We start from the raw sequence: 25,320 nt of genomic DNA, 5'->3' as shown, positions 1-25,320 counted from the left end.
GTAGCAAAATATACAAGATATCAAACATTATATTGTGATGCCAACAGAGGTGGAAGAGGGATAGTTGCTAGAGAGCAGCTCCCTTTGAAAAGAAAGGCTCCTAAAGAAAGCAAAGATTCCCAGCTGGAACAAATCTGGATGAAAATTATAATTTTTAAGTATTTTCTATGTTCCTTAGTTCAAGAAAAGCAGGCAGGGAGTGGAAACCACTTGCTAGAGATGCCAGGAGGCAGACTGAACTGGGGAAAATTTCCAGGAAGAAAGAGCTTCCCACAATGGCAGACCAGACTGATCAGATCCCTTGATATGGAAGGCAGAAGAAGAAAATCTCCTATAGGAATAACAAACTTGAACATAAACAAGTTTAGAAAGGAAACTCACTAAGATACATGTTATTTTAAAGAGAACAGGGTTTGTTGATGCTACAATACGTTGAGGACAGAAAGGTGCAAACATTAATTTTGGTCATCACAGTCACTTGGCTATGTTTGTATATCAAAAAGTTTGGATACAACTAGCCTGCAACTGACTGCTGCTAGCAATCTTGCCTAAAGCTGAAATAGTAAAGTATGTCCATTCTTCATTATAATTTAGCAATCAATTAGCAACAGGCACTTTTTATCATAGGTGATTCCACTTTTTACTATGATTGACCTTGCCTTCCAAATGCCAAAAATGCAAATAAAATGTTTTCATACAAAACTCATAGCTGACTCTTGTCATGAGCACTTTCAGGTGACATTTTTAATTTTCCCTTTGTGTGTGTTTTATGGAGTATTACTGTGACTGTGAATTATTTATATAATAAAAATATAATCATATAAAAGCCATAAAGTAGTTTATTTTGAGAGGTTTCTTCATCCTACAGTGAATGTGATCTCATTTCAACTTCAAAGCACTGTCACTCCAGCAAGTCACAATCGTATAGCTGGTAACAGAAGTGCTACAAATCATAATGGAAATATGATTTGTCATGATGTTGGAGCTGCTGACACATTGCCATCAATGTGAGGCAAAACCAGAAATGAAAGATGACTTGACACTCAGGTGCCACAGGATTCTCTGCTGCTTTTACAGATTCAGACTAACACGGCTACCCCTCTGATACTTGACACTCAGGAGAGCTTCCTGGGGATTTTAATGGCCACTTGTGAACCTAACTTTCTCTACTACAACCAGAATGATCAACGATTAAAACATCATTTCCTCTTGTAGATTGTATAGTTCCGCCAATGCTGAAGCACTAGAGGTAAGAAAAGGGAAAGCCCAGTTTCAATTTGTTTTTCCCAAACTATGAGGATAGATTAATAAGACTGGGACTTTTCAGCTTGGAGAGATGACTAATGGGTGGGGGGGAATATGATAGAGACCTATAAAATCACGATTGGTGTGGAGAAAGTAAATAATGAAGTGTCATTTATCCCTTAACATAAAACAAGAACCAGGAGTCACCCAATGCAATTAACAGGCAGCAGGTTTAAAAACAAACATGAGTAAGTACTCCTTCACACAATGTACAGTCAATCTGTGGAACTCTTTGCCACTGATGTTGTGAAGGCCAAGACCATAACAGGGTTAAAAAAATAACTAGATAAGTTCATGGAGGATAGGTCCTTCAATGGCTATTAGCCAGAATGGGCAGGGATGCAAAACCGTGGTCTGACGTGTCCCTAGCCTCTGTTTGCCAGAAGCTGGGAATGGACGACAGGGGATGGATGACTAGATGATTACCTCTTCTGTTCATTCCCTCTGAAACACCTGACATTGGCCATTGTCAGAAGACAGGATACTAGGATAGATGGACCATTGGTCTGATCTAGTATAGCCTCTTTTATGTTCTTAACTATTGGGGGAGTGTTTTTTTTCTTTTGTTTTAAAACACAAGAAAAGCCAACTTACCTGAGGTCATCAATTACTTTGGCTTGTTCATTCAGTTCCCTAATATCTACTAAACGTTTCACAAATTTTCTTCCTCTCTGCTCGCCAACTTGGCTACCAGATGCTCCCTGTCGCCGATAATCAACAGTTTCCTATTCAAAATAATGTTTCATTAAATTCCTTGTTAAACATAAGAACCAATTTTAAGTCACAGGTACAATGAATTGTACACCCTAAATCAAAACACCACATGCAAACACTATTTTTAAAAGTCAACCGGCAGCTGATTTGAAATTTTCCAATGATTCAAGTCCCATCATTTGCTTAAAGACAAACATTAGCTGCTACATACATGTCCCCATGAGCAAGATCTGCCCGCTCTCAAATGTGAACTAGAATGAGTAGAGTCACACATCGCTGACCCCGACAGATACTCTACAGGAACGGAATATCGATGGCTTTGGGGGCTCAAACCCAACAGGTGATTTACAATCCGCTGCCCAAATGTTAACTTGTGTGCATCTCCACATAATGAAACTCCATCTGATTTCTAAATAATAAATAGGAATGTTAATGTGGTTTTCCCCAGAGCCAGTACAAGATTCTTGCAAAACTGCAATTCTGTAAAGAAATAATTGTTAAAAAAACTACTTAATATGAAACCAAAATACTAGTTGACACACAGTATTGGTTTTTGCTACTGAAAATTTGGTTCTTCTAGCTAGTTAGTAATGTTAGTATCTTCCATTGCTTGCTAGGATAATCAGAGTAACTGTAGCCAAAGCCTTCCAAAGCGAGTGCTTAAAGTTAGCCTGAATGCCTACTATGGCATCTAACAGAAATGGTCCGCAAAAATCTCCCCACCCCATACACACACACACACACACACACACACACACACACACACAAATAGAATTTTTCTGAGGCTTACTGCTATGCCCAAATAATTTAACAAAATAAATTTAGACACTATTTTGGTTGATTCTCTTACTGCATGTATAGTGGGAGACATGGTATCAACTTCATCCTCATCCGATAGGTCAACTATGTTTACAGAATTGAGGTCAGCAATGTCATCAACATCTTCTTCTCCTGTCAGTGTCGTGAGGGTATTACCCAAAGCATTTAATCTTTTCCCAATGTTAGGATCCATGTGGACATCAATACCGCACATCTTCCATAACACATTGAGGGTCCAGGTTCCAGCACTATTGCTTTCTGTTTAAAAGAGAAAATTTGCCTGATGATTTTTCTCTTCCTTGTAACCGGGTTTGTCATTGGATGTCATGTCTGCTTCTACAGCTTAGGAGACAGAACCAGACTTATCCAGCATGGGGCGCTGCCTTGGCTCTGCCCACTCGTAAAAAGCCCCCAGTGAGACCTTTCCAGAACTGAAACACACTTTGAATACAGTTAACAGATATATCTATTAAGTTTGTATTAAGATTTCTCTATTGAATATAAGGAAAATCTGATAGGCCACATGGAAAGTAAATTCTCCAGGGTGTGAAAAAGGCACAGTTAGCCACTAGAAGACAAACATGAAATATGAATTCCCATCTCTCTCTCAGCTAGGTTTACCATTTCCAACACAGGGACTCCAACAGCAGTGAAACCCAAAGGATGGGCATGTGAGAAAATAATCTTTAACTGTTCACAAATCAGACTCTTGGAATTACTCAAATCACAAAGATTTTAACGGTGCATTAAAGCCTGCACCTGCATCCTTTGAGTCTTGAACATATAATTTCTAGTGCCTACTGAATGGGTGAAATGGTTACCACGCTGGAGTTTTACATATTTCATCTTAAGAGGGAACAGAAGTTTCCAACCAAGTTCCACCATAGAGCATCAAAAAACAGATATGGCTTAATGGACTTTGTAAGCTTCTTTTATACAGTATTCTTAGTCATCTGGTTATGCTGAGTTTGGCTATTTTTTGCCTTTTAACTGATGGATGGTAGAGGATGGATATGGCTGTTAATGACAAAACTTTTTAGAAAGCTGAACAGTTACATCTTGACTGCTTTGCGGACATGAAGCAGGTGTCAGACCTTCTCATTAGAAAGTGCTTAATTTGGACAAAAAGAAGAAAGGGACATGTACTGGCGACATCCTGAGATACATTTTCATACTGTTCACAATTAGCATGGATTCCAACGTCTCCTTTTTTAATGTTGTGTATACCAACGTAAATCTTTCTGATTCAAATGGTCCTATTTCCCCTGGATATTTTGGGAATGATCAGGACTGAATATGCTCCCAAGCTTTGCTCCCCCCTCCCTCAGCTATTGCCCCAGTAGCTAAAAGATGTGAAAAGGTTTTTATAGTCTGAGTTTGCTTCCTTGGGTTTGAGAATAGAGGGGAAGAAAAAGTATCTTACAAGAAGTTTTGCTGAATTTTCTGGGGTAGTCTTTGCTCACAGTTTCCATCTGACTGAGATCAAAGCTACCCACACAGGCTACCTTTCAGACATGCTGCAGAGCCGTGTAAACACCTGCTCCTTTGGCTTTCTCCAGCATTATGGCCCCGAGGCAAGGGTAAGTTAGAGTACAGAGCCCCTAGAAGCTCCATTGAACCACAAAAAAATCCCTGAAATGGGCTGCCAAAGCAAGCAAGTTAGTTTTAAAAGACTAGTTCAGAAATTCCTATTTGGAAGGTTCTTCCATATGCTCTGTAATGTGAAAAGGCAGAGAGAGTCTGCGGACTGCCGACACAGCTCCCTCAGAGCAAAATGAACAGGGCACTTTTCACAAGTGGGCAGAGCCCTGTGTTGGCCGATTAAACTATAGAAGCAGAGGGACAACCCACTGCCAAAATGGAGACTAACTATGTGGGAAGAAGAGCAGTTGTGTTGTTTTGACCTACAACCATACAATTATAAAATCTAAAAAACAGTTTGCAGATATGCTAATTAATGCATACCTTAGGTAGATTCCAGTGGTCATTAAATAGAAAAGCGACATTGTTTGCAATACAAAACTGAGATTATAAAAGACATTTCTACATTTAAAATTATTCTCATAATATATTTTTATACTCTAAAATACACCATGATTTTTAAACAAATAAAATTGTATTTGTATACATCAAAGTATATTTAATTTTAGGTTTTTCTCTTCCCTAATTTCTCTTGCTCCCCACAAACATATCCCTTTTTGTCCATGTTCTAGTCTTCTTCCTAGTCTGCATAATCCTCTTGTCCAATTCTATGTATTTCCCCCTCTTCTTCCACCTTTTGTTTTTTCCTGTAATTTGACCTTTAACTGCTTTGCAATTCTGGCTCCTTCCTTAGTTACTCTCCCCACTTCCTTGAAGCCTGTTGGTTCCTCTCTTATCCCAATGTTTGCTTTGTGGCCTGATTAGCATGCCCAGTAGCTCAATTTTTAATTGTTAAAATATAATATAAAATGCAAACCAAAGAGCACAAATGAGTTATATCAGCCCTAGGGAGGAATGGTGGGCATACCCAGAGCATCTGAAATATCTCTGCAGCCATGGGTGTTTTATCCTCCTCCCTCAGGGCTGATTAAATGCCAAACACATTTGGACTAAAGAAAATGTAATAGGAAGCTTAAGAAAAGCACTCCATTGTATTTTTGAAATCTACGGTTTGCTCAAAAGTGCTAGAGGGAGGCTGATCAACTATAATTTTCATTTTTTTCCATCTGCATTCATTCCCTTTCCAGAAATTCCCTTTCTGCCAGACTCAATGTATATCTACAGAGCTGGCTAGAAAAATGAATTTTCCTTTGAGTGATAAAGTTTTTGAAACTTTTCTGAAAGAAAAGACAAAAATTCAATTTTTTTTGTAGGAAGAAAAATCCAGTTTTGGAAGACCCAAAAGGGAATTTTTTCACTTGTTGGCTGCCTGGCTCCCTTGCTTCCCACAGAAGGGCAGTTGGACAGAACAGTAAGCCAGCCAGCTGTGGGACCCAGGGAGTCAGGTGTTTGGGAAGCCTGGAGAGCTGGCTATCTGGGAAAACAGGCCCAAGGAATTGGCTGTCTAGGAAGCTGGGCACAGCCTGAGAACTCAATAAGCAGGCTACTGGAGTACTTGGAGAGCCAGTTAATTAAGGGCCTGGCAACCCACAGGTCGGCTGCTGGTGAGCCTGCCTGCCTGGTTGACAGACAGACAAGCAGGCAGGGAGGCAGGCTCACATTAAAACTTTTGATTAAATTGAAATATTTCTGCAGAATTCTTCAGTTCTATTGAATCAGCATTTTTCAGCAGAGAAGTGTTTTCTTAGGAAAATTTTCAACCAGGTCCAATTATTATACCAAAAGAATTATTTTGTATGTGTCAATTTTTTCACACATTTGATCCAGCAGGTATTAAAGTCTATCATGTCTTGCTACTACCTTTTGCCAGGGCTGGCTCTAGTTTTTTTCCTGCCCCAAGCAAAAAATTTGCTGCCCCAAGAGTGCAACTGCCCACTCAAAAAAACCAAAAAAACCCCCCAACAACCCGGAATGCTGCCCCAGGCATTGTGCTGCCCCAGGCACGTGCTTGCTTTGCTGATGCCTAGAGCCGATCCTGCCTTTTACTAATTTCCTGTAGCTAAAATCCAAGAGTTTGTAAGGCTACACGGGATTGTTGAAAGCACTCATGGACAAAAATAGATTGCGAAACTTGGAGCAGCTACCATGAAAAGGGGGAATCATAACAATACACCACCCTGAAATACACAATCACAATTAAAACAAAGGTATCAAGAGCTCACACCTGCACTAGAATATTCTAGACTTTTATAAATGTTTTAAGAATGTAAAAATTGAATATAAACATTACCTGCAGCAGCCTGTCCTGCTGTCCTTGAACAGACTTCATAGGTGCCATCTGGCACTACACCTAAACATGAAATAAGCACGTGCTTGTAAGACAGATGTAATTAAACACGTTTTAGATCTTCCTTACAAAATTCTTTTTGTACACTTGCCCTAGCTAAGTCAAACCTCACTTTTTTTTTTTTTTAAATCAATCATTAACAACATATGAGTGATTATAATTTCACTTTGGCTGGCAAGGTTGTCTTAGCAATTTTGCAAGCCTCTTTCAGACATTTCTGTATGCAGTTGGAAATTAAAAGAATCCCTATTTAGTTGCTGACTACGGAAGATAAGAAGGGAAGTGTTATGAGAAAGCAATTTATTACACATTTTTGAACAAATAGGTTTTACGCATTTTATGCATTGTGTTATTATATTTTTATTAAATACTATAATAAAATTAAATTAAATAAATACATTTAAAGCTATAAAGTAAAAAAACTTTTCCAACTTGGTTAAGGCAGATAGTATTGCAAGGCAAATATTATGTTGCAGTATATTACAATTCTTGAAAAAAGGACATCTATTGTTTAAAAAATTTTTAAGAATACTAAACGGTGACTGGGGTTCACATGTAGGGTCCCACATGAAATAGAGCTTTATCTGGGTTTGGAAAGCAAATCTTCATCTCTTCCTTAGTATCCTTCTGAACTGTCAAAGTTGTGAAAAAACATGGAAAAGGGCAATAGGGGACTCTGAGTTCCAGGGCCATGAAGACAAGATTAGAAACACTTACAGGCATTCATGACTAGATCCCCTCGTATTTCTGGTTTCCAGTCATCCCAACTCGTCTCAAAACCATCAGCAAAACGGATACAGAAATTTTTAAAATGTCCTTTGCTAACCAGAGACTCTGAAGAACAGGCAGTGATTAATGTGCTTTCAATGGTCAGGACTAAAGCAGAGCCAGTGTCAAGATCTGCTGTGTGGTTAGACTGTAAAAGGAAGAAGAGACTTGTACAGAAAAGGCAATTTACTGGTAATCACAAACTTTTTTTTAATTTTTTTTGTGGTTCATATCTTCCTCATACCCTCCTTCTATACTTTGCCAGCTCTATAGAAACTCTCTCCAAAGCAGAAAGTCTACACATTCACAATGTCACATATCCTTACTTCTCAGTAGTTACAGCATATCCTATGGCAGGCGTGTTAAAATTCTTTTGGAGGAGAGGGCCAGATTCCATGCTTAATTATGGTCTGTGGAATTCAGGACTTCATACTTCCCTTAATTCATATCAGATCCCCCCATTACCTTTGCAGCAAAACTGATTATTTGAAACTTTGACTATCTTATAGTCACAAGCAACATCACTCAGGGAGAAAAACTGCTCCCTTTTAGGCCACCACTATTTCTGCCTTTGTTTCTCTTCCTTCCTATCCACTTTTCACTATTTCTATTTCTCTCTTCTCTGTTTTTGCTTGTCACTCTCTGTCCTTCCCTCTGCATTTTATTTTCCATGCTGCAACTCTCACTCCTTGAGAGCTTCTCTCACACCCTCTTTCTTATTCCATCTGCTAATAAAATGACCAGCAATGGAGTAGTTAACACGGATACTGAAAAGTTGTTACTGGGCTTCAAAGCTCAAAGTCCAATGAGATTAATATGTGACAGTGGATACGTTATTGGTAAACCAAATGTCTTCTTGCATATGTCTGACTAGTTCCCCTTGAAGACATAAATCTATGGCATTGTCTAAACTAGAATTTAAATGGATGATGTCAGCATATTAGCTAACATGCAAATGTGTTTTGTGAAAGTTTAGTGTACACAAGTCATGCACATTCTGTTATAATGTGCTAAACTTGTCATATTGAAGCCTTGTCTCCCTCCTGACTTTAATTTAATAGAATCATAGAATGTCAGGATTGGAAGGAACCTCAGAAAGTCATCTAGTCCAACCCCTTGCTCAAAGCAGGACCAATCCCCAGATAGATTTTTACCTCAGTTCCCTAAATGGCCCCCTCAAGGATTGAACTCTTAGCACACATCAAAGCAAGCGCTGCCTTGTCTAAACTAGACTTAAAATGTCAGTTAGCATGTGTTAGCTAATAAGTGCTTACATCACAATTTAAATCCTTTTCCGGACAAGGTTTATGACCAACTTGGTGTCTAAACACAACCAAAACCGTTACTAAATAATGCTCATCACTTGTTCGAATAATCCAAACGTCAGAACTTTTTATCACATTTTTTAAAAAGAAACGTAGAGTCTTCTTGTTTGTGTTCAGTTCTAAGTATTTGAAAACAGAGGTCTTAAACTGGAATTGCTGGCATAAATGTTCAAAAAGCACATCCAACTTCACACACCTCAAAGGATTCTCAAAGTGCTGCCTCTGAAAACTCAGGGCCCTTTAAGTTGCCTCAAGCTGGGCACATGGAAAGTGAACTACTCACAATCAGTAGTCATTTTTGAAAATTAAGTCTACTATCCACATCATAACTATAATATGGTGCTGGGGAAACATTAACATTTAATAAATTCTAAATTGGAGCAATGATAGAAAAACAGTTTATGTTAAAAGCATAACATATATAAAAATAGCTACTTCAACAAAAATCTATACTTCTCCACGCTCTTGATATTTTTCAAATACCTGTGGTGCATTTGTGATGGGCAGGCAAATTCCCAAATCATTAACTGTTAGCTGAAGAAAAAGTGTCCCAAAAGCCTGGGCAGATGTTTGCTGGATTCCAGGTAACATGTCTACCACTTCTTTTGTAGCCATGTGAATATCCTTATGTAAAGCCAGCCTCTGTTCATTCCAGTTGTCATAAGCAGCCTTGTAATTCAGCCAAAACAGCACAGCTTTATGAAGAAAAAAAAAGTTTCCAACAAAATTAAAATAAAATGGCAAAAAGTAGTATTCATTGTAACAAGACAAAGGTTTGATTTTTCTGTTTTTGTCTTGTCAGCATATATTAAAATACAACGGATATATATTTGTACACACACACACTTCCCAGGAGCAATGTGCTTTTGTTGTCAAGAGCAAAATAAAATAATACACGAATTATACATGCTAAGGGGCAGAGGCCAAGTTAACAGAACCCAAAATGCTGATACACTAATGCTGTTGATGTTCGTATACATTTACAAAACCATTTTGACTATACCAACTGAAAAGCCGTCCTCTCATCAGTTCAATTTTTCGCCCTTAATTAACATTAGTACACAACAAGCTTCCTAACCAAACTTTGAGAACTATACTTACAGGCAGGGCCGGCTCAAGGCCACAGCGCGCCAAGCGCATGCTTGGGGCAGCATGCCACTGGGGGCGCTCTGCCGGTTGCCGGGAGGGCGGCAGTCGGCTCCGGAGGACCTGCCGCAGGCGTCCCTGCGGTGGGTCCGCTGGTCTCGCTGCTCCGGTGGAGCATCCGCAGGCGAGTCTGCGGCAAGTCCACCGGAGCCATGGGATCAGCGGACCCTCTGCAGGGACGCCTGGGGGAGGTCCACCGGAGCCGGGAGCGGCAGAGCACCCCCCGTGGTGTGCCGCCGTGCTTGGGGCGGCGAAATTGCTAGAGCCGGCCCTGCTTACAGGTCTAGTCTATTTTAGGTTACAGATAAATTGAGATTTATAAATATCAAGCATTTCCTTTTGAAAAGAAATGTACAGAACTTGTTCAATTTGAAAACAAATTTATAATGATTCTCTAGTTTCTGGCAAAAGAGAAATAGAAACAGCACCCAACAGTACCTCTGTCAAATGCCACAGGCTGAGCAAAGACAATTGGCCTGTTCAAAGTAATAAGCACAGCCTCTCTATCTGACGAACCACTGATTTCTTCTCTGAGAGCATTTCTTAATCCAATTCTTGTCTTAAAATAAGCAACTTGATGGAAGTCAGAACCTGCTTCTTCATATACCTTAAAACATTTGAAAAATACAATAAAATCACACATTAAATTACGACTTTAAACAGACAAATAAATTTAACGCTTTAGCGTAACACAAGAAAATCAAGGATGCCCCATTTTGCAATATAATCTTAAGAAGACAGAAACTCTTTTCTTCTCTACTACATTTTGACCTAAGTTGGCAAATATTGGTTGTTTTCCTGTGATTCTTAAATAACATAAGCCAACATATCTCTTTACATTCACTTGATGCAGCAGAATCCTCTCTGAGGAAAACAACCATCTGAATACAAGGTTTGTTAAATTTATGTTCTCTTTCTGACCTTCCAGAGAATCCTAACTACTGTACTTACCATAAAATTAGTGATTTCAGGCGACAGTAGTGAATTTAAGAATCCAGGAGATGCAATTACTAATTTAATACAAATGAAATGGATCAAGATTTAGGTTTCACAATTTAGGATCTAATCTTTTCATTCCACGTATGTATACTAGAAATAGCATTGAAATCAATGGAAATTTTGAATTTGGATCAACTAAAGCATTAGGCCATTAGTGTCCGCAATACAGTGGGACAATTTTTTTGGATTAATAAACTATTTGTTGGAAAATGCAGTTCCTGTTCACTGGAGACTATTCATAAATTTGACACAAATAAACTGAATAGTTTCAGGCAGAATTTTACTTTTTCTAGCTTGATTCACACAATGTGAGGGAGTTCGGGAGCCCATCTTATACCTTTTAGCCCAGCAGATCAGTGCACTCACCCCAGATGTGAAAAACCCTGGTTTGAATCTGCTCTGGAGCAGGGATATTAATATAGTTCTCCATCCAGGTTTGTGCCCTAACCACTGGACTAAAAAAAAGTTATAAAGGGGTATCATAAACAGAGAGTAGGAGTTAATAGAAAAGAAGTACTTTATATCTCTTTTGACTGTAAAGGGTTAACAAGTTCAGTAAGCCTGGCTGTCACCTGACCAGACGACCAATCAGGGGACAGGATACTTTCAAATCTTGAGGGAGGGAAGTTTCTGTGTGTGCTGTTAGAAATTTTGGTTGTTGCTCTCTCTGGTTCTGAGAGTGACCAGACGTGCAACCAGGTTCTCTCCAATCTCTCGAACACAAAAAAAAAATAGTAAGTACTAGGTTGATCAGGCGAATTAGGCTTATGTTTGTTTTCTTTATTTGAAAATGTGTATTTGGCTGGAAGGAGTTCAAATTTGTATTTTTGCTGAAAGGATTTTAATTTGTACTTGTATACTTAGGCTGGGAGGGTATTCCCAGTGTCTATAGCTGAAAGACCCTGTACCTAATCCATTTTAAATTTACAAGAGATATTTTTTTCTCTCTTTAATAAAGTTTCTTGTTTAAGACCTGATTGTTTTTTTTATTCTGGTGTGAGACCCAGGGGATGGGGTCTGGATTCACCAGGGAATTCGTGGGAGAAGGAGGGAAGGGGAGAGAAAGGCTAATTCTCTCTGTGATAGGATTACTGTCTCTCTCAGGGAGAGTCTGGAAGGGGGAGAGAGAAGGAGGGGGACAGGTGCATTTTCCTCTCTGTTTAAGATTCAAGGAGTTTGAATCACAGTGATCTTCCAGGGTAACCCAGGGAGGGGAAGCCTGGGAGAGGCAACAGTGGGGGAAAGGGTTTACTTTCCTTGTGTTAAGATCCAGAGGATCTGGGTCTTGGGGGGACCAGAGTGTACCAGACACTGGAATTCCTGGTTGGTGGCAGCGCTACAGGTACTAAGCTGGTAATTGAGCTTAGAGAAATTCATGCTGGTACCCCATCTTTTGGACGCTAAGGTTCAGAGTGGGGAATTATATCATGACAAGGGGGCTCCTCCTCCACTGCCCCCCATCTTCATGAATCTAGCTCTTTAAAATGCCCAGAAACAAAACATTTTAGATTGAACAACATGTTTGGTTTGTCCCAAAATGGACTTTTCAGTTCTGGTTCAACCTCAACTATTTTTTCCTGCAATATTTCACAACTATCACCAAACAAATAAAAAAAGCGGTTATTTGCCCAGCTCTAGTCCCTAGCTACAGAAGTGCTAAATGCATTATTATAATAAAATGCACTTGATACTCCCTCTGATTTATCATGAATTACTGTTCACAGTGAACATTTAGCCCTTTTTTCTTAAAGCCATCTTTAATGAGGACATTGAAATTCAAGTCTAACGTCAGGCAATGAATTTCAACTACTACATAACATACATGCAGAATATATTTAGGTGGTAATCTTTACTGATTCTGAACTGTGGATGCATTCTAAAGCAATTGTTTTAAATATTTTCCAACTAGAGGTCTAAAGAAATCAAGCTAGTCATATCCTAGCAGAGTAAGATTAGAGAGGTTTGTTGTGTTCTTTTCAAAGCAGAAGATATTTGTCTTCGTAAGAATGGAGAAATATCATTACCAGGCTTTCCTAACATACACAGAGTTGTGTCAACTAACCTGATGTTTAACAATTTGCCCCAATGCCAGATTCAGATCCACTTGGCATTTACCAAACAGTTTAAGGTAGCTGGTACTTCCAGGCATTGCTTTGGTTTGTATTCGGTTTGAGAGCTCAAGTTCTATCAATCCAGTTTCAAATCTCACGGCCCTCATTGATGGAGTTGTGGCTGTCACTTGAATTCCCTAGCAAACAATGAAAGAAAAGTTATTTAGGATCTGCTTCAAAGGCATCATTGGTGAAAAAAATTCTTAGACATGAAACAGGAAAGAGTGTAAGGATTTTTCCATAACACTTTGCATTTAGGACTTTTCAAAAGATCATAAAAATCAAAGGCAGGCTTCTTTCTTGTTTTTTGTTAGTTAATTAAGAGATTTCCATCCTTGTCTAACACTGGGCTGATTGTTATTTGACATTTCATTTGTGACCATCTCAGGAAAATTCTTGATTTGTTTGGTTTCAACATATTCAACTACTGGCAACAGCTTGAGAGATTTGCTGGTCATAAAGTTACCTTAAATTGTAGGCTCAAAGAGTACAGGAGAATTTTAGGCTTCTCTCCATCTGTTGTGGCATCATGTTCATTCCAAAGAGGAATTGGTTGCTCCCCTCCTGCACATGTTAAAAACTGTATTTTCAGTGTTTTAACAAAGAACATTTTTCATACAGTATAGAAATAAAATATATCTTTAAATGTGACTCACTGAATTTAATCAAACCAACAGAGTACAACCAGTTCTGCAGTAAAGAACTATAATAAGCATAAATATGGAAGATTCGAGAGAGTAAGAGCTACTTGGAGTGTATTCTCAGATCATGGGAGTAGCACTGCTAAAGGCCCGCTTACTACAGATTAACACATTTTTTGCCTGTTCCCCCCATCAAGTCAAGGGGGGTGGGTGTGTCCAAGACGGACAGAGACTACTCCCATTCTCCAAATAACATCCACACAACAACTGGCACCTGCAAAGAAAGGGTATCATTTGGTTCACAAATAATTTCTCTTTACCTGCAGCACCTGATGTGGACTGAATTTAGCTAACAACAAGGACCAGTCACTTGACTAAATTTATTAAGAGGTATGCAAAAAGGTGGATTAAAAACAAATAGTCACTTTAGAGTGAATGTGAAGGAGTCCTCTGCAAAACCTTTCGGTGTCCTTGGGAACATTTTTTTTTATAACTTTACTTTGGCCTCCCTTCTCCCCACCTCATGTATCCTTCTGGCTATAAATGAAAAAAACAATCCTTTTGAATGAGGACACTGTCACAGCCCTAAAGCCTATGCTCTAACATGGCATCTATTTGGCCAATTGTCGGTCAAAAGGCCACATTGGTACCATGTGCAACACCGTAGTGCAGTGTGCAACATTATAGTGCCGTGTGCCTATTCCCGCTATTTTTCCCTGATTAACTAAGGGTCAGACTAGTGCCATATGCAAAAATACCAGTGTGCCTGCTCTTGAACCTTTTGTCAGTTCAAAAGGTCAATTTGGTGCTGTGTGCAAAAGCATAGGGCTGTGTGCAAAAGTAGTGTGCCGGGTGCAGCTCCCATTGATGTAGAGGGCACCAGCTCGGAACTGGCTGGTGAAGGAGCTAGGGACCAATCAGATGCTGACACGAGTAAGAGCCTTTGAATAACACTAAGTCTCACACCAGAATCTGCAGGAGTATCCGCGGGCTAGCTGAAAGGCCTGATCACCCTTTCAGCCAGGGTCTCCTCTGGATTTAGCTGCCTCGGGTCGTGTCGATTCGCTTTCTTTTTTGGATTATTTTCCCACCAATTCATTATGCCCTTGGTGTCTGTACTGCTGGTCAGCTGCGACTGGAGTATGCTCTAAATACTCTGTTTAACTTCTTCCTTTTTTCCCTCCCTTACTTGATACCAAGCTGTGTATACAGTATATGAGAGTTGAATTGTTGTATTGATTGCTATTGTGGTTAATTGTTGTATTTTACAATATTCGGTTAATGTGCACACAGTTTACTTAGTTTTGTGTATCTGTTCTGGATTTTAGTAAGCAGTTAATCATAGATCATTTGGTTTCTTGTTGTTGGATGTAAATAGACTTTCACGTTGTGTGTATATTCATGTTCTGATAGTATTGTTAGTTGGTAAAAGTGCTTCTCCCCAGCCCAAGTTGAAACTTATCCCCACTAATAAACCACCACTTGGTTTTGAATTACAATCTGTTTTCATTTTAATTTTCCTCTCTCAATCAAATCCTTACCCGAACCTGCATCGGTCTCGGACAGACACAATGGTATCTTCTGTAGTGTCTATCAATATTCCACCACAGCTGACAAAAAGGGGTTACTATTGGAGTAGCACAAAGAATTCCATTTCCTCTGCAACACCAAATTTTTCTAACCTCTGTTATCATTCAAATTTAAAATAATAATGCAGAAGTGTGGTAATTTTTTACATTTTTAGGTGAGGTGGTGTACATGCTCTCAGACTATTTCATCCTCCAATTAGTTTTGATGCCCTTGTTTTTCTTTAGCTTTTCAATATCCTTTCTAAAAATTTTAGTGACAAACAGAACTGGGCTAAATGGATTTTTTGGATCACTGGTAAATCTGAAAAATTGAAAAAAAAAAAGGAGTTTGGGATAAACAAAACGATTTATTGCAATACTGAGCATTTTAATGTTAATTTAAAAAATAAAAGGGAAAGTTCAAAACAAAAACAAAAAATCAAAAAAATGGAAACATTTCATTTTGAAGACATTTAGATTTTTCAGTTTTTGTTTTTTGATTGAAACAACTTGGCAAAATCAGCACAAAGTTGTTAAATGTGTTGGAAACTGCATTTTTTGGCCAAAAATGTTTCAGTTTAAAAATATCACCCAGCTCTAGTGACTACAACTGCGTGTAGTGTTCCAGAGGCGGTTACACTGTGGTTTTGAAGAGTGGCAAGAATAACTCCCTAGTTTTCTATGCTATTTCAATAAGTACACTTAGCTCAGGCTATTTTTGCAATGGTATTTCAGTGAAGTAGTTTTTATTGTGGCATTCAGGTACTTTTTTTTTTTTTTTTTAAATAGTCACTGATTGCAAGTAGATTTCCCCGCAGTCCAGTCCTGTTCCCCTCCCCCTATTCTAAGCTGAGCTCTCTCTATTCCCTCCCTGAGGTGTAGGGCTTTACATTTGTTAGCTCTGAATCACATCCTGTCGAATGAAGCTCACTTCACTTTTTCCTCCATCCTCCTGTATATTTTTTACCCTTCTAATTTTGGTGTCATTGCCTAACTTGATCATGCTTGAGTTTATACCTTCCTCTAGAGAATCAGTGAAAATCTTAAAGAATAAAGGAGCCAAAATTGACACTTGCAGTGCTAGACCCAATGCTGCTCTCAACTTGAAGATATGACTGCTCTGTATTCTCTGCTCATCAACCAGCTTCTTCTCCACGGTATTTTAATTTTATCTAATTGGTATTCCTCTAATTATTTTAAGTTTATAATGTGCCACTAAAATGAATGCCTTAAAATACTAAGGAGAAACTACAGCCACTGCATTCACTTATTACATTTATTGTAACATTCAAGTAATTGACTTAAGTTATTCTGACTGCAAGGTCTTTAATGGCAAGGACCATCTTTTTGTTATGTTTGCCTAGCCCTGATTAGGGTCTTGCGATTTACAGCAATACAAAAAGCTATTATAATAATAACAATGTTTTTAAAAGACTTTTGAAGCTGTTCAAACCAATCTATAAGACTCAACAAACAGCATGTTACTGAAATTCACAGATGACAGTAAACTGGAAGGATACTGAACATTAGTGAAGACAGAGAAGTGATACAATGGCACCTAATAAAGCCTTCTCATTTGAATAGTCTAGGTTTCTCTGTGAAGCTATTTTAATGGAATTATCATCATTATTAAAGCTTTTTCTTCCAGATGTTCTCATACTGATTATTATATGCCAAGATATTTTTCCTGGAATAAACATCAGGCTGATGATTTTTCTAGTTCTTCCTTCCCACCGTTCTTAAAGATAGGTACCACATTTTTCTTCTGTCATCTGGTATCTCTCCTGACTTGCATGATTTATTTTTTTTCAGAGGTTCTGAGATTTCCTCATCTAGATCTTTAAACTCTCTTGAGGTAATCTCATCTGGACCTATAAATTTATATATATTTAGATGTCAGACACTTAGTCATTATTTTGCTTGTTACCTTTTGTTCTGGGTCTTTGCAACTATTTTTTCTGATAACATGTCTGCTTGCTGCATAATAGCCTCTATATTTTCCTTTAAGCTTTCTTAAAAAAAGACCCAACAAAACTAAACTAAAAAAGTACATTAAAAACAGCGATTTGTAACTTTTAGCTCTTTTGGACTATTCACTTACCTATTTATGTAAGATTATTTTCCACAGACATACAAGCCCTCTACACTGCTGTTTATGGACCTTTTTATTCGCCTGATGGTTTTATTTTGACTTTATACCTTGTCTCTAGATTCTTCAACAGATAGCTTAGATTTTATTTATGTAATTCTCTTTCCTCTTCTTTTTTCTCATGCAGTTCTCAAATTTATTTTTTCATCAATTCTTAATTTAGTCACATTTTAAAAAAAATATTCAGTGCCACTTTAATTTATACTTGTGTATTAGGTTGATGGACTTGTTTTTATTCAGATCACTTCTCTATCCATTTTCCAATTATTACTGTAGTTAATATCTCCAATTTAAGCAAGTGTCTTACAGAAATATGTAATGTTCTAATAGGATGTATTTTCCCATAACTTTTCTCTACCAGAAATATTAATCCAATTCATATATAATGACTTGCCCTCAGGTTTCCTCATTGTTGGTTCATGTCAGATCAATTCATGTTATTTCTTTCAGTGTTTGGAAAAAATAAGTTTTCCTTCACTAAATTTAAACACATCTGTGATAAACTGTCACTACATGGTTACATTCACATTTGCTTTTCCTCTTCAATCATGTGGTAGGATCCTCAGCTGGTAAATTGGTATAGTCCAGGAAAATCAATGGAGCTATGCCAACTAAGGATCTGTTTTAGTACACTTTTGTTAACCAATAAACATAATTTGCTAAAAACAGATATGTAATAAGAACAAATGTGGTGCTGAAACTAATTTTTCTATCCACTCCACCACAAACAGCAAATTTTACCATTCTACCCTGACCAAATGTCCGTCCATATAGCTTTGCAAAAATCCTCCACTACCTTTTTGCAGTGAATGATATTTTTCTTTTGCAAACTTTCACAAAGCTGCAAGCTGATCTGACTGGACAGAAAACAATGTTACAGACAGTTGATAATGTTCAGTGGATTGTTTGGTAGAATTACTTTTGCAATTAATAGACAGCACCCTTGCACAGAGTTCTCGTATGTGACACAGAAGCTTCAGTGACTCAAGAAAGAGACTAAGAATGTAACCCACAATGTTCTCCAACGCCACAATTCTACCTAACCAAATTTATTTTCCATGTATTGTTGGCCTCTGAAACAATTTCTGTGCTACAGCGGAACCAGAAAATGGTGGCGTTCTTGGTGACATAAGAACCTGATACAGTGACAGAGATTGCAGATATGTTAGGTAGACCTGAAGTCTTAAAGCTAAAATTTTAGTGAAATCCTCAGGTAGTTCATCTTACCTGACACCTTCTGTATGACTTCGTTGACTTCCTTCATGAACACTTTTTGTACAAACACTAAATGATTTAGAAGATCAGTTGTGAGATTATGTTCAAAAGAACCAACCTGCCAGAAAATATGAAAATTATTTTTGTGAGATTTTAAAATATAGGTGTGATAGCTGTCGACAATGCAATACTGTTTTAAGTACTGACTGCATCAGAATACAGCATAACAATGGCACATAATCTTAGATACATTGTTGTAATTATTGTTAGTAAACAATGATTTTTTAATTGTGGCCACTGTATGTGGAACAGTTTTCTCTAGTATATTTTTTGATGCTAAGCCAATGACAATAAATAAGGGGGAAAGTACATTATGTCGACTACTATAATGGGAGCATAGGCAGAATACCAGTATTGCATTATCAACAACAGAGTCGCAAAGCTCATTCAGCTTTTTTGTAACGGTAAAATGGTAGGTATAGTTTTACCAGCTTTACAGAAGGCTTAACTAAGGCACAAGCAAGTTAAATGAATTGCTTAGTGTCATATAGTAAATCGTTAACAGAACTGGGAACGGAAGCCACATGTCCTGACTCCCAACGTCCTTTATTCGAAATGCTATAGAAGAAAACCACTGTTGATATGTGCAATACCTGATAAACCTATTAACTCTGAACTCTGATTATATGCTTTAAGAAATATTATTTCTACATTGTGAATTTTCTAAGAACTGTTTTCATGCTTTGTATTCTTTAACTTTATTAAAAACAAGTTTGGTAAAAAACTTTAATATTAGAAGTAAATTTAGTCAAATTTTAAATGGCAAAACCCCTTTTACACAATTAGAGTAAATTCAAACCAAGGCTCAATCTCTGCACTAGTAAGGTCTGTCTTGAAGCAGAAAGAAGCAAAGGTTAGATTGGGAAGTACAAAAAGACAGCAGCATGTTGGAGTTCTCTGAAAAGCATACAGATTGTCAGAAGTCTCAAATATGAGGGCAAATATCAACCAAGGAGTTTTAGGGAGCATGCCAAACATGCATATATAAAAATAGAAGTAACTTAAAGAAATTGGCAGTTTTCAATGCCTACCTCAGCCACGCAACGTAAATAGTTCCCTTGTAGATAATAGCCCTGTTTAGTTGGTAGCTCATCTATACTCCATATTTGATCTGAATAGGTGTCATGTTCCTCCATGACATATTTGCCTGACATAGTGACAGGAGGAAGATTAAGACTTGCTGAAGGAGGAATGGTAGACATATCAGTGGTAGAAACTTTTGATGTAAACCGCAGTCTATGATTTGGAAGTTCAAATGTAAACCTTGTTTGAGCACCTGTAAAGAAAGAGAAAAGTGGGTATAATGTTGGCTCAGAAAGAATATTTCAAACTTGAAAAAGTTAAGAAAATTAGTGGAACCAAATGAAAGCTCAAACTGGAGTTAAGATTGAGAGCATAGTAATGTAAGGGCTATAAACAATTAATTCTCAATTTCTTGGGTTTTTAACCTAATTAAATTTTAAAAAACCAAACATTTGAAATTATGTAAATACATAGTTAAGGTAGTCAAACAATCCAACTCTGTATCTGTACTGATAACTTGTGAATATAAACTTAAAACAACCTCATCCATTCATAACAGTTTCAACTCATTAGGGACCACAAAACTCTATATACTACCACTCCCTAGGTATTTTTTAAAAACTCTTGGTGCTGTGGAGAGTCCAAATGGAAATACCTTGTAGTGGTAGTGATTTGGCTCCATTATGAATCTCAAGTACTTCCTATTGGCCATATAGGTGGCTATGTGGAAGTGAATCTGAGGTGATGTATGTATTTATTCAATCTCCTCAGGTCAAGGAAAGGACAAAGGTCTTCTGTTTTCTTTGAGATAAGGAAATATGAGCAGAAGCCTCTTCTTCTCTTTACTCCTGAGATATTCCCCCTCAGGTCACCGCATTTTACAACAGGATCTTGTGAGAAAGGTGTCTGAAGAGCAACTGAGCGAGGGGTGGGGATAACATATAGGGTAAAGTGTGGAAATGAATAAGGTAGCCATGGGCAAAATGTCCAATACACACTTATCTGTTGTGATGGTGGACCGAGAGTGTTGGAGAGGGGCAAGAGAGTTCCTTCAAGTGCTGGCAGGCTTTTGATGGGAGCCACGTTAGAGCCAAATACTCCCATCACACCTGCTGACTATGACAATGCAGGTGAACAAAGAACAATGGTGGCTATCTCCTGGAGCATCAAGGTCTTCTCCTTGGAGGATATTCAGGCTGTCTGCTCTGGGAGTAGAATGATGTCTTCCTCCTCCTTTGTATGTAATTTAGTCATCTGGGAAAGCCTCCCCCTTCTTGTTCAAAATCCTACAGAAAACCAGGAAGAAACTGACAAAGAGCGTAAGAAGGCTAAATGGTGGAAAGAACAGCTCTCAAGCAGACATGGATGTGGACATGGCCAGGTAATCTGTAATGCAGAGTTGCAATGAGGTGGAGAAATATACCCTGAAAAAATTGAGCTTTTTTCAGGGTTCTTGTGTGGCCCAGACTTTTCTTGGACTGCCAACATGATCAGAGACCCAGCATTTGGGTGTGTGCACAAGTGTTCAAAGTGCTTTTGAAGCACCTGGTACCTCTCTTCCACTCACTTAGATGGGGTGGGGGGGCAGAATGGCAGAGGTCTGCCACAGACCTTTTACCAGTGGAAGTATGTCTTTGTTGATCATGAAGACAAACATGACCATAGTTTGTTGACCACAATATATCAAAGAATTTAAGAGACTTCTCCTGGATTATTGTGGTTTCAACAACCAGGGTCTCTGCGATTTAGGACGGAGTCCTGAAAAGCCATAAAGTCATCAACCATAGGCACTGGGACAATTGCCACCGCTTCATCTAGCAATGATGATGATTCCTTAGATAGGGATTTATGTTGTTACTCTCCCTCCATTACTGCCTACTCCTGGATGCTGATGTCAGTCTCTGGGTGGCCAGCTATTGATGCTGTTGGGGAATAAGATTTCCTCTTGTGTGTGTGGGAGGTGGATCTGCTCTGGGACATATGCAACAATGGTTCCTAGTATGGCCAATATGGATAGAGCAGTGTGCTACAGAGGTACTGACCGGATTGATGATGTCTGATCCAGTGCCATTCACATATCCCCAGTGGTGGAGCTCAAAATGGATAGCCTCCTGAACCCTGCCTAGGATCACACTCTGATAGTAAGTGAGAGTGATCTCTACCTGAGACAGTGAGAATAAGTAGGTCAAAGAAGGTGATGAGAGGTATGCTTCCTCAAACGGAGGGCCAAAGAGTGATGTAGGACTCAGTGCCAGCCACTGCTTTGGTGTGGAATGTGAGTCTTCCATCAAGGTGTAACTCTAAGCCTTGACAGGTTTGGCTACAGGTGCCAGCTGTCGTGCCCAGTACCAAGGTCAGCATCAGGCCTTCATCCTCATGTGCCACAGTGACTGACCAGGACTGACCTCCTCCAATTTGGAAATCATAAAGAGTTTGGAGGCTTTGTCTTTGGAGATGGCATGCGGAGTTCACATAATGCTTAGAACTATGTTTGTACTCTATCCTGTCTCACCTCTTGTAGTCACTCTTGGTGTCAGGGAACTAGTTGCCAGACCTGTTCGCGCTGAAGTTGGCAGTTCTGAGAGAGTCGGCGTTGAGGCTGCTGGTGCCATTCTTCAGTTCCTTTGTCTCTCTGGCCTCAGATTTTGGTGGAAGTGTTGGCCAAAAATGATTTGACTCCAGTGTAGCTGTTAGCATCTCCTCAGAAGTCAAAAGCATGGACTTCTCTATCAACTGTAATTTGAGCCAAGTGTACCTGGGCTTGAGAATCTTCAAGGAGACAACTGGCACACAGAACACTTGTCCAGGATGTGGCTCTGTCCCAAGCAGAAAAATCATCAACTCTGTCCATTTATGAGGGAGATGAGGCAGTCACAGGATGGGCAGGGTTTCAAATCTGACTGCTTAGAATTCATCATGAGGGGAAGCAATAGGCACAACCCTGGGTAGACTGTGCAGGAGGCAGCTAATAAGGAAAAGGCTTGTAGTGCCAGCCAGTTAGGGGAAGGTTTTTTGGTGGAGCCAATCAGGGCCAGACTGGTCCATACAAAAGGAGCTGCTGAGCAGAGCAGAGGCAGTCACTCCCTGGAGTTTGAGGGAGGAGGACTGGCTGCTTAGAGGGCTGGAGCCCCATGGACAGAGCAGTTCTGGGCGGGGTCACCAGAGTATGAGAAAGCTCCAGGCTAACGGCTGCCAAACTGAGGCCCTGATACAAGGGCAGAAGAGGTCCTAGGGCTGTGGGGAAGTGGCCCAGGGAAGAAGATGGCAGAGCTGGAGAAGGGGCAGTACATGGCTGTTGGCTATATGGTCCCGGATCGAGGCCTGGAGTAGCTGGCAGGCCCAGGCTGCCCCCTCCTTGCCCCTACTGGCCACTGAGGGGAGTGGCCAGTGTATGGACTGCAGTCTGTCACTGAGATGAGTGACTAGAACCTGGACTGCAGATTGCCACTGAGGCAAGTGGTTGGACTGAGGACTGTTGGTCCCCCAGAAGTGGGGGAAAGAACTGAGTGAGGCACAGCAGAGGGCTGTGTCTAGAAAGATGGCATGGTCTGGGGAGCGACACAGATCCTGGACGTGAGACAGGAGTGATGACGGTCGAGACACCACCTGAGGAGGGCACACTGGCAACCCCAAGCTAATTCCCAGGATGGCCAGCAGGAGGTGCAGCGGTGGTGAGTCAACACAATAATATATAAATATTCATTGGGCCAAAAACAGAGAGGGAGAATGATTCTATACCCTGGGCAGTACGAGATGTGGATTCAAATATTCTCTCTGCCTGATTCAGAGAAGGATTATCAATCTTCATCTGTAAAATGGTCACCAGTAAAAATGTCTTTTCCAAACTTAAGAGGTTCACAAACTATGACACTGTGGACATCTAAAAACCCAGGATATCTGTTTATAAAAAAGCAAAATTCATTTTCTTATAGTTCTAGAATCTAGCTGACTCATACAAAGTAGGAAACTGGAATCAATAAAAAATCTGCACAAAGTGTAATGGAACACAATACAGCTAGATATCAGTAACTCTCATATACATTAATAAAAGACTGTTTTAGCTAGTGTGACCTTAACTGACAAATGCAAACTGTATTGGACTCCACCTTAGTAAGTTACTTCTCTTGAAGCGCTTTCATTTAAAACACGAGGAAGGACTCTGTCAAACTGCAATGCCCTCAGTGACACACAACAGGAATATTTTAGAAATTAAAAAAGAACTAGCGGTAAATAAATAGAACTGCACAAAAAGGTGGTGGTTATGCCATGCTAATATGCACTAGCTATTACCATCAGCCAACATGAAATTATGAAGAGCAGCTTGGAGGGCAATGCATACCACCTTGATTTGCCCTTTTGCAATGGTCAGCCAATGGATCAGAATCTGTAGGACCAGTGCTCTCATTGGATAGTCCTGGTGCCTTCAACAGGCGTTTCGGCAGGCTGGCTGAGGTACAGGGCAGTTGGTGTTAAGATGGAAGGTAGAAGAGAGCACCTTCCTGCACCACAAATCACATCCTCCCTCTCCTGCTTTGTGGTTATTAGTGGAAGATATAAGTACATCTGTGGTTTGTTTTGGTTTGCAGATTATGGACTGCAGCAATCGTGTGGATGTGTGTCCAGGTACTGACAGCATTCATCACTGATGACATGGGGAATTTCATGGACATTTTTGTAATCAGTTTATGTTGGCACCGTTACCCCAGAACTCGACATTACTGCAGTCCAGCCATTGCTAGCTGAAAACCAAATACCACATCGCTGGGAATAATTTTTAGGACTTTGAGAGGCATGGCCAAATAGCTGCATGTTTGCAGTTTTGCTAATATGAATTGGAGGATGGGTCAGAGATGTATCATGTAATGCAATGGTTCTCAAACTTTTTGTACTGGTAACCCCTTTCAAATAGCAAGCCTCTGACTGCAACCCTCCTTATAAATTAAAAAACATTTTTTTATATATTTAACATTGTAATAAATGCTGGATGCAAAGCATTTGGGGTAGAGGCTGACAGCTTGTGACTCCCCATGTAATAATCTTGCGACCCCCTGAGGGGTCACAACCCCCAGTTTGAGACCCCCTGATGTAGTGTACCATAAGAATGGAAGGAATGTTTGGACAGCTGACCTTGGTTTAAAGTGATCTTGCATATACGTTTTATTTTATTATGACTAGAAATGTTTTGATAAGAGATGATAGGAGAATTGGTGGTCCACTAAGGGTTACTATGGTGACCTAGTAGAAGTCACTACAAGTTATGTACTTTGTTTAAGTTAGCTATAAAAGATTAAGCAAAACAATACACTTTGGAGCAGTGAGAGGAAGCTTTTCTTTAGGCTAGGAGCTGACCCCTCAATTCCTCATCAGCTGAACAGAAGGAGGGCCCCTGGAAACCTGACTGTTGATTACTCAAAACCATCTCAGACTCTGGGTAACTATAATGTTTGGGATGCTCTGAACCTATAGCTAAAGCATATATGTTTGTGTGTGCTTGAGACCTAATAAAAGAGTAGTTTTAGGTAAAAGCACTCTGGTTATCAATCAATCATTTATCAGACAGAGGAGTTGTGTCTCCATTGATTTATTCC

The 25,320-nt window shown here is 39.3% G+C and overlaps 1 protein-coding gene across 10 annotated transcripts in view; it reads right to left on the bottom strand.

Moving 5' to 3' along the window:
• BLTP1 (bridge-like lipid transfer protein family member 1) overlaps positions 1-25,320 on the bottom strand; it is a 228,022-nt gene that overhangs the window by 46,840 nt on the left and 155,862 nt on the right. For 9 of the 10 annotated variants that reach the window (XM_075066261.1, XM_032776032.2, XM_075066260.1 and 6 more), the window contains 10 exons: positions 19,741-19,985; positions 18,662-18,767; positions 13,543-13,640; positions 13,028-13,213; positions 10,405-10,573; positions 9,304-9,515; positions 7,445-7,643; positions 6,671-6,730; positions 2,870-3,096; positions 1,900-2,030 (listed from right to left, as the gene is read on the bottom strand). In XM_075066261.1, the coding sequence (XP_074922362.1) occupies positions 1,900-2,030; positions 2,870-3,096; positions 6,671-6,730; positions 7,445-7,643; positions 9,304-9,515; positions 10,405-10,573; positions 13,028-13,213; positions 13,543-13,640; positions 18,662-18,767; positions 19,741-19,985 (1,633 nt within the window). Of the gene's footprint in view, positions 1-1,899; positions 2,031-2,230; positions 2,429-2,869; positions 3,097-6,670; positions 6,731-7,444; positions 7,644-9,303; positions 9,516-10,404; positions 10,574-13,027; positions 13,214-13,542; positions 13,641-18,661; positions 18,768-19,740; positions 19,986-25,320 lie in introns of all 10 variants that reach the window. The other variant, XM_075066262.1, reaches the window with a different exon arrangement.

Source organism: Chelonoidis abingdonii, chromosome 5 (genome assembly GCF_003597395.2).
Source record: "Chelonoidis abingdonii isolate Lonesome George chromosome 5, CheloAbing_2.0, whole genome shotgun sequence".
NCBI lineage: Eukaryota > Metazoa > Chordata > Testudines > Testudinidae > Chelonoidis > Chelonoidis abingdonii.
Note: the sequence above shows the minus strand (reverse complement) of the source record. Positions and strands in the feature narration are given on the sequence as shown.